This window comes from Lissotriton helveticus, chromosome 11 (genome assembly GCF_964261635.1).
Source record: "Lissotriton helveticus chromosome 11, aLisHel1.1, whole genome shotgun sequence".
NCBI classification, from domain to species: Eukaryota; Metazoa; Chordata; class Amphibia; order Caudata; family Salamandridae; genus Lissotriton; species Lissotriton helveticus.
Window position 1 is genome coordinate 724304263 of NC_136072.1, and position 15656 is coordinate 724319918.

The 15656-nt window shown below is 47.2% G+C and overlaps 1 protein-coding gene across 1 annotated transcript in view; it reads left to right on the forward strand.

The window, feature by feature from the left end:
• Positions 1-15656, forward strand: part of DOCK5 (dedicator of cytokinesis 5) — an 852732-nt gene that overhangs the window by 414741 nt on the left and 422335 nt on the right. The window contains exon 15 of the mRNA XM_078666602.1: positions 8669-8767. Within this exon, the coding sequence (XP_078522728.1) occupies positions 8669-8767 (99 nt within the window). The remainder of the gene's footprint in view (positions 1-8668; positions 8768-15656) is intronic.

Sequence of the window (15656 nt, forward strand, 5' to 3'; positions counted from 1 at the left end):
AAAAACATCAGGCACAGGTTTGGTATGTCTCCCTCCTTTTTAGACCAGGAATGGGTAAAAGAAGCCTGAGGTAGTGTACCCAATCTGAATTTAACATAATGTGCTTGTGTGACAGGGTTGGTAACCATGTTCAGGTATTACTCATAGAGAGTTTACGTATAATACATAATACCTGTAGGATGTTTTTAGCATCTCCCTAGCACCTTTGGGCAGTGCAAAAGGCTGTAGCCAGAAACCTTCCAATTCCAACTTAAATAGCCAATTTCTGATGTGTACAAGCCTGGGGATCTCCCTAGCATGGTGGCCATCTAGTATAATTCTAATACAGTCCCTGTAAGGACCTAGATCCTCATTTGTCCAAAGCCTTAGCCAATATTGGATAGGTCACAACACTGCAATGTCATAAATCGAACTTAGAATTAAGTCGAATCTAGTGGGCAGGTTAGGTGCACTGGTTGGGAGTCTCAAAGGGGTCTTTATAAAGGCATTTTCAACTTTTTCAGGGGTGTTAAGGTTACAGTGCCCCCATAAATCTGCCCCATACATGGCTCCACCACAGGCTTGAATCTTGTATATTTCCAGGGGAGGATAGATAGCGAAAGTGGATGATCTATTGGCAAATCTTAAAATGGACCCAGTTCTTTGCTTTAAGATCATGGCACTTTTCTGGACCTGTGCTACCCATCTATTGGAATCTTCCAGTCTTACACCCAAATAATCAAATTGATGGGCCCTATCTAGAGCCTCCCCCCCTATGAGTACCTTACTCTTGGTTATTTTCCTCCTGTTACCGAAGACCATATACTTTGTTGTGCATTTGTTAATTTCCAAGCCGTGGTCTAGGCAACAATTGTTACATTTATCCAAGAGAATGGACACACCACGATGGGACTTTGATAGTAACAAAGTGTCATTTGCAAAAAAAGAAACAATGTTAAAATCATTCACCTTCTGGGAATCGTTTTCACAGTTTAAAAGATGGGGGATGCAACCATTTATATACAAGAGAAAGAGCGTGGGGTTAAAATACACCCTTGTCTAACACTCCTAATTGGAATACCTTCCGTCAATTTCCCTGGAGGGCCCCACCTAACCCTCGCAAAGTTTTCAGTATACTATTCCTGGATCAAGGACAGTAGTCCACGCGGGACCCCAATCTTGTGCAAAGCCACCCAAAGTTTTGCCCTGGGGACTAGATTAAATGCAGCTTGCAAATCCATAAAGTGAATATACAGCAGCCCCCTGTCAATGTCTACTACCTTCCACTTAACGGACATGAATCGGACAATCTGATCTATGGTACTGATGTTCGATCTAAACCTAGCCTGTAAATGGAACAACACTTGGGCAATCCAATCCCATAGCCTAGATAAAATGTACATACTGTAGACTTTCTGAATATTGTCTATTAGACTTATTGGTCTTTAATTTACAGGTGTGGCTGTATAACCCTTGTTGTAAATAGGGATTATTTCTGCTCCCTTCCAAGACCTCAGGATTGGTGCACCAGCCATCAGTGAGTTTGACAAAGAATTTATATAGGGTCCTCAGATCTGTAGTTCGTTCTTGAATAAATATGCTGGAATTCAATCCAAAGCAGGGGTTTGCTTAATTTCTGCGCCAATGAGGATCACAATACTTAAATTGATGATCATTGATAGAGATTATGCTTATTGTTTTTGATGGGTACTTAATTGGAAAGACAACGTTTATACAATGTGAATTTTGTTAGTTATAGACGAAGAGTTACTTAATGATACCTTGACAGACCAGAAATAGTTTGCGTCACTCCGGCATTACGCAGCGTTATGGGTCTACTTAAAAATGCAATTCTGACCCAGCCATTAGATGACAGTGAAACATAGAACAGTACATGCATGATGGCCGAGCATGTCAGCAAACATGCATACTTTGTGTTGTTTTGTCTCGAGTGGGCCTCCAACAATTTATAAGTAAACCAGGCCTGAAAACAGCCCTCCACTCTCCACTAAAGCTCTGCACTGTCATTGATAGTGAAGGATCTGTAGAATACCATTCACCATGTGCCTTAAGGTGTTTGTTGATTGACAATGTTGCAGGTCTCACCCTGTCATCCTCACTGTTATTGTGCATTTATAGAAATAATATAAAAGTACACCATGTTTCAAACGTTTTTTGGATACTTTGAACCTCCGCACTTCATACTACTCTCTGGACTACTTCTATTGCTCGTGGAATTAGGAGAAAAAGAAATGAAGATACTAGGAGATAAAGTCATTTGCCTTGGTTCGCACAGCATAGATATGTTGGGTATCTTAAATTGGAACCCAAATCTATTAGAAACTACATTTTGAATTTACCTGCAAGACCACATCTCGTCCTGTTGCTAAAACAAGTTTAGTTTCATGATTGCACCTATAACGGCTGAGATTCTAAGTATTTAATAAAACTATATTTTCCAAATTTAGTATTGATGGTTTTATCGTTCTATATTTATATTTGTCTGGGAAATACTCTAGGTAAAGATCCAAACATATCACCTGTCGCACAAAATATTTTGTACCATACTCTATAACACACCCCTAGCAATTCTCTGACCTGTGAATTAGGAGCTAAAAGTAACTGTGAAAACTATTCTAGTAGCAGGTTCAGCGTGCACCTGCAAAATTGGCGAACAAGCCTGGAACTTTTCAAGTCATGGTTGAAAGCCATATGTTTTAATGGTGGTTTTGATCAGGTGTTTGTCTGTACATGGAGATCTTGCTTCTGTCTGTTATGGGAAAGGAACTTCATAAGAAGGCGCAATACAAAGGAGGGTAACATAGTAGAAAATGACGTAAGATTTTAAAGACTTGAAGATTTGCAGCAGCAAATAATGCTTGTTCCAATCAAAAACATGTGCTGTTCTTTAAGCGCTATTGATTTGATATTCCACAGTTTGGATCAAGGCTTAAGTGCTGAACATGTATGAATTTGGAATGAACTCCCTCTGCAGATGTTTGGAACTAGATGTCTTCTTAGGAAATGCTTTGTATGGTGGCACATCATAGCTTCTTCTGTATGGTCACCTACCAGTCAAAGGGTAGTGCTACCTGCATGATTACTCACACACATCTTATTTCAAATTATTTTATGGGATAAAAAATACCCACCTGAATTTTCTGTTTTGCCATGTTGATTATTCGGTAATTTGTAGCAATAGCCCCCCCTCCCCCCCCCCCCCCCCCCTCCTGGAGCCCTCCATGACCATGGGGACCGCCACTCCCCAGGGCCGGCTTCAGTAATGTCCCGAGGTGCCTACCCCTGGGACATTGCAGTTTGCTATGGCAGGGCGGGAGCATGGCTCTTGCCCTGGCATACAAACACTGCTTTACTTCATGGAAGCGAGAGCAGGAAACCTCTCGCTTCCATGAAGCAAAGAAGGTTGCTTTTGGGCAAAAGGAGCTGCATGCCAACAGCTCCTTTTGCCCAAAAGCAATGCCCGCTCCAGCAGGAGGCGGGGAGCCGACTGGGACAACGAGGCATTGGGGCTCCCCTGCGGGCCCCAACTTGAGACAAGGTCCCAGGGGATGGGGTCCCTGGAGAGGGGGCCGCACAGCCCCCTCCCTTGAAAATAAATTGAAAAGAAAAGGCCTAGCCCCAGGGGATGGGAACGGGGTCCAAACTGCCCCCATTTCTAAAAAAAAAAAAAAAAAAAAAAAAAAAGCAACTCGCCGGAGGCCCAGCCCCTCCCTGCACCACTCTGCAAACATGCCTCCTGGCGTGTTGTGGGTAGGGGCATGAAGTCCACTTCATTGGTGAGGGTCCTTAGGGGCCAACTAGCCCACCAGGTACCTCCAGTTAGCCCCACACAGTGGGATTTCTGAGAGGTGGTCTGAGACCATGCCCCTTTTTACAAGACTCTGCAAATGTGCACGTTGGCGCAGCGATGAAGTCCCCTAGTGTTCTGAGGACTTCAGGGCTAAAGTGGACTGCATCACCCCAGCAGTACTACGCCAGGAGGCGTGTTTGCAGAGTGCTGTAAAAATGGGGCGTGGCCTCTGACCACTCTCAGTAATCCAGCTGTATGGGGCGTACTGGAGGTAACAGGAGGGCTAGTTGGCCCCCAGAGACCTTCAGGACGCAAGGGGACGTCATCTCCCAACCAAGAGCGCTTCAGGAAGTGCGTTTGCAGAGTGGTGGAGAAAGGGGACACGGCCTGTGTCCACCTTTCAGCAATCCCACTGTGTGGGGCTTACTGGAGGTAACAGGTAGGCTAGTTAGCCCCTAAGAACCCCAGTAGCGAAGGATACTTCAATCTCCATTCAAACGTGTGTGTTTGCAGAGTAGTGGGCAAAGGGAGCGTGGCCTGCTATGAGAACTTAGCAATCCTGCTGTGTGGGACTTACTGGAAGTAATAGGAGGGGTAGTTGTCCCCAAAGATGTCCTTGGGGGCCATCTACCCCTCCTGTTACCTCCAGTAAGTCCCATACAGTAGGATTGCTAAGAGGTCTTCGGAGGCCACGCCCCCTTAGTCCACCACTCTGCAAACGCGCCTCTTGGCACACTACTGGTTGGGAGATGAAGTCCACTTTACCCCTGAGGGACTTTGGGGGTCAAGTAGCCCTTCTGCAAGTCATACGCAGTGGAATTCCTGAACGCTGGTCAGAGGCCCATGCCCCATTCTGCAGCACTTGGCAAACGCAACTACTACATTAAAAATTTGCATTTAAAAAACCTTAGAAATTCCCAGAATAAACCATAGGTTTCAGGGACATTATAGTTAGAAATTAGCATGTAAAAATCTTAGAAATTCATTGAAAAAAACACAGCTTTCAGAGACGTTATAGTTCGTTGAACATTTCACACATACAAAATCAGAGAAATGTATCCGCGCTAACTTTAACTCGCAGTGACATCACTGATGCCATGTCAAATGACATCACTGATGACATCATCAACCTAATATCTAATGCACCTCCTCACATCCTAATATAACCTTTCATACACCCACTCTAAAATACAGACTACCATTTTTGAAACCATAAACACACCAGTACCAGTTAGTACATACCCACGTACTGATACATAGGTCTACACACACATCCACTCACTCACCCATACATTTACTTGTACACGCAATCATTCATCAATACAGCCACTGATATACACACTCACACACCTAGTCAGTCACCCAAAGAATCAATCACACTGCTGTTTACTCACCTATGCAGTTATACACACACCACCTCACTTATTCATACAGATAGTAACACATACTTACACTCTTCTACAATCACTGACACAAGCACACACTCCCCCATATAGCCACTCTCACACTCACTCACATATACAATCACTTATATACTCCAACACTCACATATACTGCCTTTCACATATGGAGTTACTCACCCATACACCACTGAGACATCCATACACTAACCGACAGAGCCATACACACACTCACTCAACCATACCGCCCCTCACAGACGTACTCATGAACCCATACACCCAGTGATTCACCCACTCAGACATTCATGCATGGAGTCACACAACCCCTCGGCCACTGACATAGATACTCAGGCACCCATACAGGTACTCAGACAACTAATCAATAACCCATATAGACACTCATTTACCTACTCACCAACTCATGCAGCCAATTTACACATCAACTGACACTGATACACCCATTTACACAGATTAGTCACTCACCCATACATTCACTAACACACGTTTAATCATTCACTCATACAGCCAGTCACGCACACAACAAATTATCCATACAGACACTCATACACCTACTCATTCTTCTAATACACCTTGATGTATGTATGTATAACATTCTTAAACTGTTTAGAAACACGCACACTCACAGGATGATGTCATCAGTGATGTCATTTGAGATGTCATCAGTGATGTCACTGACCATGTCATGAGTGATGTAATATGTGAAGTCATCAGCAGTGCATTGCAGGGGCGTGAGTTATAGTTAGCTCAGATAACTATAACGACCAAATTTCTCTGGTTGTCTACCAGTAAATTGTCCAACTAACTATAATGTCCCTGAAACCTGTGGGTTTTTATCAGTGAATTTCTAAAGTTTTTAAATGCTAATTTCTAACTACAACGTCCCTGAAACCTATGTTTTTTTTTCAGTGAGTATATATATATATATTTTACGGGCAAAAAAAGTAGTATGCCAACCCTTAAGGAGCTCTACTGTATTCACCTGCTTACCCATATTACTTTTCGGGAATGCAGCATTGTTTACAGGCTGATCCACTCTGGCATCCTATCACTCCTGTCATCCTGGATCAAGCATTCTGAAACACCTCCGAGGAACCACAGTAGATTTACCAGATTGGAATCCAAGAAATGCAAGAAGAAGACTCCATGAAGGCCAGACCTGTACCTGCTAAGTCGTGTGTATGTAGCATTTTATCCTAGTGCAAATCCACTAGGCTCCACCCTTCGTCCACTTTAGGAAACAGTTGAAGATCCTTCACTTCATGCAGCATCTTGTTACTGTTACATAAACTGGTCTCCAGGCCCCTTTGAAGTGATTCTCATCTGCTGTGCTACCATGTTACCTTCCTCACACCTCACCAGGCCTTGCTTGTTAAGTAACCTTCCATCCTAACATAATCACATGGATAGCAGCCAGGCTGAAGAAAACCCCCGCTGCTCAACCATTTAATCTTTGACTTTTGCCTTACATGACAACATCCACTGTCAAACGTGCCCCTTTCTGTGCCAGCCCAACTGTCTACCTTACCCAGCTAGAAACCCTTTCTCTCTCTCTACCCTTTCACTCTCAATTGCATAGCTCTCTTGCTTTGCAGCTAGGTTTGTGAACTAGAAGTTGATACATACGTTCAATACTTATAATTGAATGCCTTTTATACAGTGTAATGTGCTCAGCTAGAAGTGAGATGTTACAGTTCCTGCACCCTCTTTATTTGCATTAATAAATATTACAGACTTCCAAAGATTTTCTGGGCCATACTTTTGAAGAGTAGGTTCATCTCCTCTTCATCCTTGTTTGCAGGTGCTTCGTACCCTTGAAGTTAACCATGAAGGTCGAAGACTGCACGCACTTTCAATTGGACCTTCGAGCTGAAGTGAGCCTACACAGATACTGGCGGCAGGGCCCATACTACTCTTTTCAGTGCCTGTACAAGAGCACACTTGTCATTCCTTTGGAATAGGGTGAAGACCCCCCTCGTTAGAATACTGTCTCGGACACAACCATATGCAGCGTGAATGTCTAGGAGGGCGCTCTAATGTAGGCCATTTCCCAGATGGTGCATGGTCAGCACATTGATTCAGGCACTTTCTAACCATGCTTTAGTTATCTGAGGCATGCTTATGAGCAAAGGGATTTCGGCATTTGCATTAAGCCATGCGTACTTGAAATTAATGGCTTTAATGAAGAAGCACCACATTCTTTAGCAATATTGTACCCCACTGGGAAGATAGTTGCAGAGACTACTATTCTTCAGAAATTCATTAACCCTTAAATAACATAATCTGATCAGCGTGGGACCCTCACAAAGTTAAAATCATAAATGCCACTATTTAGGTCATGATAACCTGGTTGGGTTGGTACATAACAAGATGAGTCTGGTCATTACCAACATGCATACAATTGAGCAAAAGAACCCCTGGAAGTCCTGAGGAATGAAAAACTGTCATGGCTTAAAAACAGGGTTAACATTGATTATATGTGATCACAGCACTTAAACATCCTCATCAGGTTATGTGTACCTGACTGGGACCTTACATATGATTGCATTATAATAAAATGTGGATGTAGTAATGTTCTGAACAACCCGAAGAGAGGGAAGAGTACCATATATTCTACATCAATTCTGATATATTTTTGTTTGATTGAGAAAATTAATCTAACCCAGCTATAGGAACAAATCCAACTGTTAAAACATATCGAGTTCCGTGAACCCTTGACAAAATAGAAGCAGTTTCCCCAGAGATATACTAACTTGGATTGGAAAAATCATCTGCACACATTAAAGGAGAATCGAGGTACAATATTCTGATGTGGAAGGAAAATATCTGGACCAGAGCTGGTGAAAGCTTTGCAATAACAGCCTTTGTAACTCAATGTGGTTTCCTTGATTCTCTTTGGTTAGCAAGGAAGCTTAAGGCTACTAGCCTCATAAAAAGGGTATTTTGTGAGACATGTATTAATCTGTGAGTGCCTAGTGACTACATTTGAACACAACATTGCTTTCCAGTTCTTTAAACTGAGCTTACATGTGTAAGTGATGCAAGAAAAATGTCACAAACTTTCTTATGGGTAAATTCTTTGAAGATCTGCCCAGGATTTCAAAAGCACAGTGGATTTGCCTTGAAATATAGAATTTGAGTCCACAAGCACTGAAACACTTGCAGCAGGGCAAATGTGTCACATTTTTAACATGGACCTGAAAAAGTAGGCCTCTCCTTGACAATGCCACAGGTTTTTTTATGTGAACTGTATTCATGAACTAAACATCTAGTAACATGTTTGTAAATCGAAAACAGTAAAATATCCAAGGAATTACCTCCTATCCTCTTATTAGTTTTGCCACCCTAGAAGAATTGTGCTCAGACTGATGGATAACTGCTCATTGTGGCAGGTGTCGTTCCATTACATTAATTTCTGTTTTCTTTTCCTCTCTTTTTCTCTTAATGTGGATGTCCAAAGAAAGGGATCCACCCTGGTGCTGGTTACGAAGGTATTTCGGAGTACAAGTCTGTTGTCTACTATCAGGTGAAGCAGCCCTGCTGGTACGAGACCGTGAAGGTGAGCACTTAAATGGCATAAGAAAACCTGGGATGACGCTATCTGTATTTAAAGTTATAAAACATTTAGTGGAAAAGCAGCAGAATGCTTTGAAAGTTGTATTTAGTGATGGAGATATGAAACGCCCTGTGAAAGCAAACATATTTTAGACCAGCTCGCCTTGAAATTGAAGGATAAGTGCTCACTATATTTTCATTTTAGCCATATTGTATGGTGACCCCTACAGCCTATTTGCTCCAAATAAATTTGGAAAGGCTGTGGTTAGACTTAGATTTCCTGAACTGTTTTCAAAGCATGTATTTTAGTCGGTTTTTTTTTGCATGTATGGAAAAGTCTGGAGAGGGGGTGTGGCCAAGCGTCAATGTAGTAGGTAGGACATATCCCAGTAGAGTTCCTGCCTGGAAACCACCATACAGTGACATCCTGCAGATATTAGGGATCTAGGGGGCAGTTGCGAAGACCTGTGCACCCCTCTACTCACCCTGCATTGAGCCGGGGGGATGAGGGAAAGACCTGCGCTCCGCTGAGGCACTGAGTGACTGACTGCTTGGGAAGAGTGTGCAGCCCTCAAGATGTCGGATGAGTGCTGCACTTAAATGTGGTGCGGAGGAGCGAAGGGGGTCCCGCGAGCCCTAAACTTCCAGTGGAATAAGACACCTGGAGGCAGATGCCTTATGTCTGAGACCCCCATTGGACCAAAGTGGTGGTACGCAGAACCTGAGCCAGTGGGCACAAGCAGCCAGCCCTGCTTCGCTGGGTGTTGCGGCGGCCTGGCACCTGGGCCTTGAGCAATCGGAAAACTGGGGAGGAGCTGCCGGACCACCTCTGCTTCGCTGATTGATCTGACCTGGCTCTTGGTGGGCTAAGGAGGCACACCAGCGAGGACATATGGGTCTCGGAGACAGGTTAGTTCACATATTGCTTGGGCTCGGGCCACCCCTTTCTTAACGGCTGAGCCCATCATACTTGCTGAGGCTCCTAGAAGCATGCCCTAGCTGGGACGATCGCGAGTGGCTCCCCTTCCCATCAGGGTCATGGGAGGAGGGCACCGGGGCTGCAGACAGTGGTAAGACCAGAGGCCTGAGTGAAAACGTGCAAGGACACATTACTGACTGGGCCTGAACAGCTACTCTCTCAGTCGCCCAGCCTGCTGAGCCTCAAGTAACCTCCCAGGGGAGTGACCTGCCTGTAGAATTATTGAGCAGCTACTCGACATAATGACTAGCCTTCTGCCCTAGTCTTGGTACCCATAACGGCACTAGAGGGAGACCGAACTGCTTCAGATCCCCAGCGCTGTACTCGCGGCCCACTTTACAGCTTGAGACATGATAAGCAGGGGTCTCTCCACCACTGGCTCCTTCCCCCCCACCCCCCAATTTATCTTGCAAAATATTTTGCATGTCATTCAATAATTTGTGATTTCAGTGTACATTATTTGTTAAGCTTTCTATGTACCAAAACAAAAAATTGGTGTTTTATCAATTTTAATTTAATTGAGAAAAAGATTAAAACTCGAAATTACACACAAAAAAACCTTAGGGAGATCATATCAATTGGGTTGTGTTATCATTTTTAAGTTGAATGAATGGTGTTCAGTATTGGCATTTCTAACTGTAATTTCTTTCAACTGCAAGGTGTACATGACTCGGGCTCATGCATAGCATGACATCATTGGTTCACTAGTGGCCTGACTCACTAAACCTGCGAAGCCGGGATTGGTCAATGTGGAAATTCAACCTGACCAGGGCGGGAAGTTGTATAGGCAATGAGTACAACATTATCCACAAGGAAGCAAGGAGACTCTTTATGATTATAACATGTGCTCAAGGCATCATTTATATATACATTTGGAGAAAGAAAAATAAATTGGCAGTTATAACAGCACTGCAAAACACAGATGATACAATTGAGAACAACCCAAATTGCACTTTGTGTTCAAGGTGTGTGAGTAAAAATCAAGGTAAAGATGCAGGTGACAATGTGATCAGCGTGGGAGGCGCAAAGTGACTTGGTGCATAAATATACAGCGAGTAATAGGCACAAAATGGTTCCAGGTGACTTCAGGAGTAAGTTTCTACTTCGGTTCAGTGTACTGTTCGTGAACCACTTTGTGTGATGCGCCTATAATCGCGCTGGAAGGTCGACGGCGTTTCGATCCACATGAATCGGGATCATCATCAGGACTGGGTTGGGTCGAAAAGCAGTGCAATATCAGCGACGATTCTGCTGATCTGGGGGAGCAGAAAGGTAGAGGTAAAGGTAGGTACACACTACGCAATACTAATAACCATAGATATAGATCACGCATGGACACATAACCTCTCTAGTATAAACTATACTAGGCAAAGCAAACTTCTAAGCATGAGCACATTTAGAAGTATAGCACAAGCATAAAGGCAAAGCACATTACGCAGCAATGATTTTTAGGCCTAACCAGTATAACTACAGTAGGCAATCTCTCACTAGTCTAAACACATTAGACTCTGCCTCCTAAGAATAAATCACATTTAGGGGGCGTAACTCATAGTGAAGTAAACTCTCACTGACATAAACTCACATAGGTAAAATTACCTCAATCACATTAACATCACATTGCGCAAAAATCACATTAGGGCCTTGTGCCCTACCCACATACCAGACCCCCTGGCCAACTGGCCATCTGAAGAAGGGCTCAAATGCCCTGTTGTCCAGAATTTCAGGGCGCGCTGCCATCTCAGCGCCAGTCAGGGGTGGGCCACCGGCGCAAACCTAAACGTTGCAGCTGCCCACTACTTGCTGGGCAGCTGAGAGCAACAACAGGGCCTAAACGTTGCAGCTGGCACTAAGTGTTGCACAGCTGTAGAAGGCCTGGCACCACTGTGCCATCTCTGTCCCACACAGGGACTCTCTTTCAATTGCGCCTAAACGGTGCCGCTGCCCACTAATTGCTGGGCAGCTGGGAATCAGCCAAAACTGCGACAGGGCCCTCACTGGCCCCTAGAACAAATCTGCGCCATCTGTTGGAGCCCCACAGGCTCTGAAACTCTGCGCACGTTGGAGTCACACAGGCTCTGACACATCACATGCCCCCAAATGTTGGAGCTCTCAGGCTCTGGCCACAAAAATGCGGCTTGGGCTCTCACTGGCCCTCTATAGCACTGCGCCAACACGTTGGAGCCCTCTGGCTCTGGACATCCCCATTAACATGCTGGGGCGACCCACTGCCATCCGGGGCCGCCCTGAAGGCATATCTCGGGCTCTTTAACACCAAGGGGGCCCCAAGCCCCTCACAGGGACTTTGAACAACTAATGGCCATCCTGGGAGCCCCGGGGCTCTTAAGCAAAGAAATGCCCCACTCGTTGGAGCGCCCTCTGGCAACCGGGTCGCTCTGCGAACAAAGAGGAAACTGCCCCCTCGAGCCTCTCTGGGCTCACAAACAAATATGGCGGTCGTGGGAGTCCCTCGCGGGGGACTCGACATGAAATAACTGTCCCCCAGATCCCTGTGGGCTTTAATCACCACAGTGCCTCTCGCAGGCACCTGAGTACACAGGGAGCTTCCCTCCCTCGCGGCACTCACCGGCTGTCTTCTGGCGGCACAGCGCTCTCCTCCTCCCACGGGAGTCTCGCTCCCTGCAGCAGTCCGGCGGTCGTTCTGGTGCCGCGGGCGGGGCTCCCCTCCTCCGGGCCTTGCTGGCCGCCTCTCCTCTGGCGGTGCACTCCGGGGCTCTCTCTCGCTCCCGGGAGCCCCGGGGGAAGCTACAGAGACTTCCTGTTGTCTCGCAATCCCGCCCCCCGCCTGCCTGACTTTCTGTGCTAAGGGCCGCCAATGGCAGCGCGGACCTCGGCAGGGAGGCGGGCACAGCGCCTCCTAACAGATCCCTGGGCCTGCGGCGGTGATTTCAACCCAGCAAAGGAGGGGTGGGCTCCCTCGATTAAATCAATAATAAAAGCGAGGTGGGCACTCGCTTGGGGGCCATAAAAATAGCGGCAAGGTCCCTGATGGGGTGGGCACCTGCCAGGGGTCTCTAAAAGTCGGCAATTAAGCAGGGCAAATGCCGGGTGGGCACCAGCTGAGAACAAACAGCGCTCCCAAACGCTAGGCAACTATAAAGTGCTCTCAGGTGCTTAGAATACAAATAAAGCGCTCCCAAGGGCTAAAGACAAAATACAGCGCTCCCAAGCATTTTGAGGCAAAATAAAGCGCTTCCAGGCGCTAGAAGAACATCAAGTCCAGCAAATGGTCAGCGAAAGTCCTTGCAGGAGTCCAGGACATCAGCAGGACAAAGAGCAGCTCCACGCTGCAGAGCCCAAATAAAGCGCTCACGAAGCGCTAGGGAGCAGGCAGACCCCAAGCCCCCACAAGAAGGGCTCCCATAGCAAAGGGGCCTCAGCTACCAAAGCAAAAGCCCAGCGCTCCCCTCTGGAAAAAAAAGGTCCTGGGAGCAAAGTGCAGCAAAGAGGACCCCAAGAAAACAAAGAGCCTCCAGGCATCCAGGTCCATCAGGTATCCAGGGGCTGGGCAGGGCCCAGGGAGGCAAGCCTTCCCCTGGGCCCAAGCAGCAGAACGCCCCTGGCAGGATTCAAGTCAGAAACAAGAACCTTTTACAAGAGGTCACAGCCTCCTTTTATACAGTGAAAACCTTTGTCTAAAGGTGCAGGGTGGGGGAGAAACCAGTCGCAGCTGGTTTTGGAGTACTTTGTTTTCCCCAGCCACCCTTTCCATTCACCAGGCAGGCTAGGGTCATCAGTCGCACCACAGGGGGCGGAGCCAGCATTGTGTGGGGAAGCCCAGCCCTATTCAGGACCCAGGTGCACCCCCCCCCTCCCCTCAAATCAGCATGCTAATTTCAACACTCACCACTGGGCAGACCCATCCAGACTCCTAGAGCCAGGCTCCAGCCAATCAGGTGCCAGCACACTCTCTACACACGCACACCCATGTCTGGGAGTGGCCCTTCCACACTAGACACATTCATGCCGCATACATCATTACGCAGCATTCAATCTCACGAGTTCACACATACCAAACTCGACCCTGCACTCCCCACACATCAGGAACTACCATGGTCACACATATTCCCCATGCATTCCTATGGGAGGGCAGGTCACTCACCACACATACACAGAGCTCACGCACTTTACACTGTACCACAGTGAAAAAGTGCGCAGAGGCCTAAAATCACCAACACCAGGTCACAGAAACAGGCTAGGAAAAAGCAAAAAGTTTCGGGGTGAACCTGCCAAAAGGGCCAGGTCCAACACAACCCCCTTCCAGCCAAAACGCAGGGTAGACCAATCACTCCCTTGATGGGCTTACCTGCTTTGGGCGACAAAACACGGACATGGGCCCACACGGCAGGGGCACCCTTCGGTTTTGCGCCACTCTGAACCCACATGGATTTCTCTCAACAAGAGCTCTCTGGCACAACTAGGATACCCCACTGGTACTCTCTAGTCATCCACGGCCAGGACCAGGCTAGAGGCCATCCAAATGACACAGGTTCTGACCACTTCACAGAGTGGGGGGCAGTAACCCCTGGCACACAATAGCCATTCTCCACTCTCCCTCTCAGTGTAGCTACAACTACCACTGATCCTTCACCCTAGGGACCATACCCTCAGGCTGACCAGAGGTCACGGGCAAGAATGCCCCACCCTACCTCTACTTCTGGGGAAGCACCCACCAGAACACAACTCTCCCACCAGATCAGGACCTCACTCCATCACTGGTCTACCACCTGGGATCTAGAAACTATTTCACTTCGGAGGTACAAAGCACACAGCACAGTCCCTCTTCAAGCAGGTGGGGAGACACAGCACACAGCAAAGTCCCCTTTCCTCTACCTTAGTGGAAACAACAAACTGCAGGTGAGCCCCAGATCACACACCAAGGGCAGCCCCCTCAGTCTCTTCAGCTGATCTACTTTGGCAGAGATTCCTTCTTGACCTGGAAGTTTCCTAATCTCCCAACCTAGGATCTAAACCCTCAGGTTGCACCGAGGTCAGAGGCAAGGACACCGTCCCTCTGCACCCCCTTCCAGAGTTCTGCACCCCCCACCTTGGAGCGGTACCCCTGGAAGCAAAACCGGTCAGGACACTTATTACAGATGCCCTTCCCTCCAGGTCAGGCTGAACCTGAACCTGGCCTCCCCCCTCCTCGGGGAACGACCTCCAGAGGCCCCAAAAATGGTCAAGCACTCTGGACGGTCAAATGCCCAGCGAACCAGGACTTCTGCACCCTCCACATAGGAGCGGTACTGCCCAACACCAGGACCGCCGGAGTTCTGGTTACAGACACTCCCCGTCCTCTAGACACAGGAAGATCCTCCTCAAATGACCTGCAAGTACAGCCTAGGCCCCTGACCTGGCGCTCCCTTAGGGAACCCTCCAGGCCCTGAGGCAGGGTTTCGGGCCAACGTGGGACACACTGTCCCACACTCACTCCGCCTCCACTGAGACAGGACGTGAGCCCCTACACCCCTACCATCCTACTGGGACCTAGCTGGGCTACACATGAACCTCTTCCCCTACACAGGATCATCTGATACACAAGCCACTACTTTTAGAATCACTCCCTAATGCCTCTGCAAGACATCTAGCACACCGCCAGACGTCCACCTTCTCATCCAGTGCCTCTGCAGGACCTCCTGCACACCACCAGAGGTACACCTCCCGTGCAAGCTCCTTTTAAAAAAAACTCACACCAACTCCTCCAGTTCAACACACCACTCATCCACACACTCCCCCTCCAGACTGGTGAGGCAGTTCCTCACTGCCCCTGACTCTCAACCTGTACCCCTCTTACTGAGCACCAGGCACCATACTCTGGGAACTGGGAATGGGACTTCACACACTGGACACATTTTAGCTGCCACCACTGGATCCTACCATACTGGGGAATCTAGAC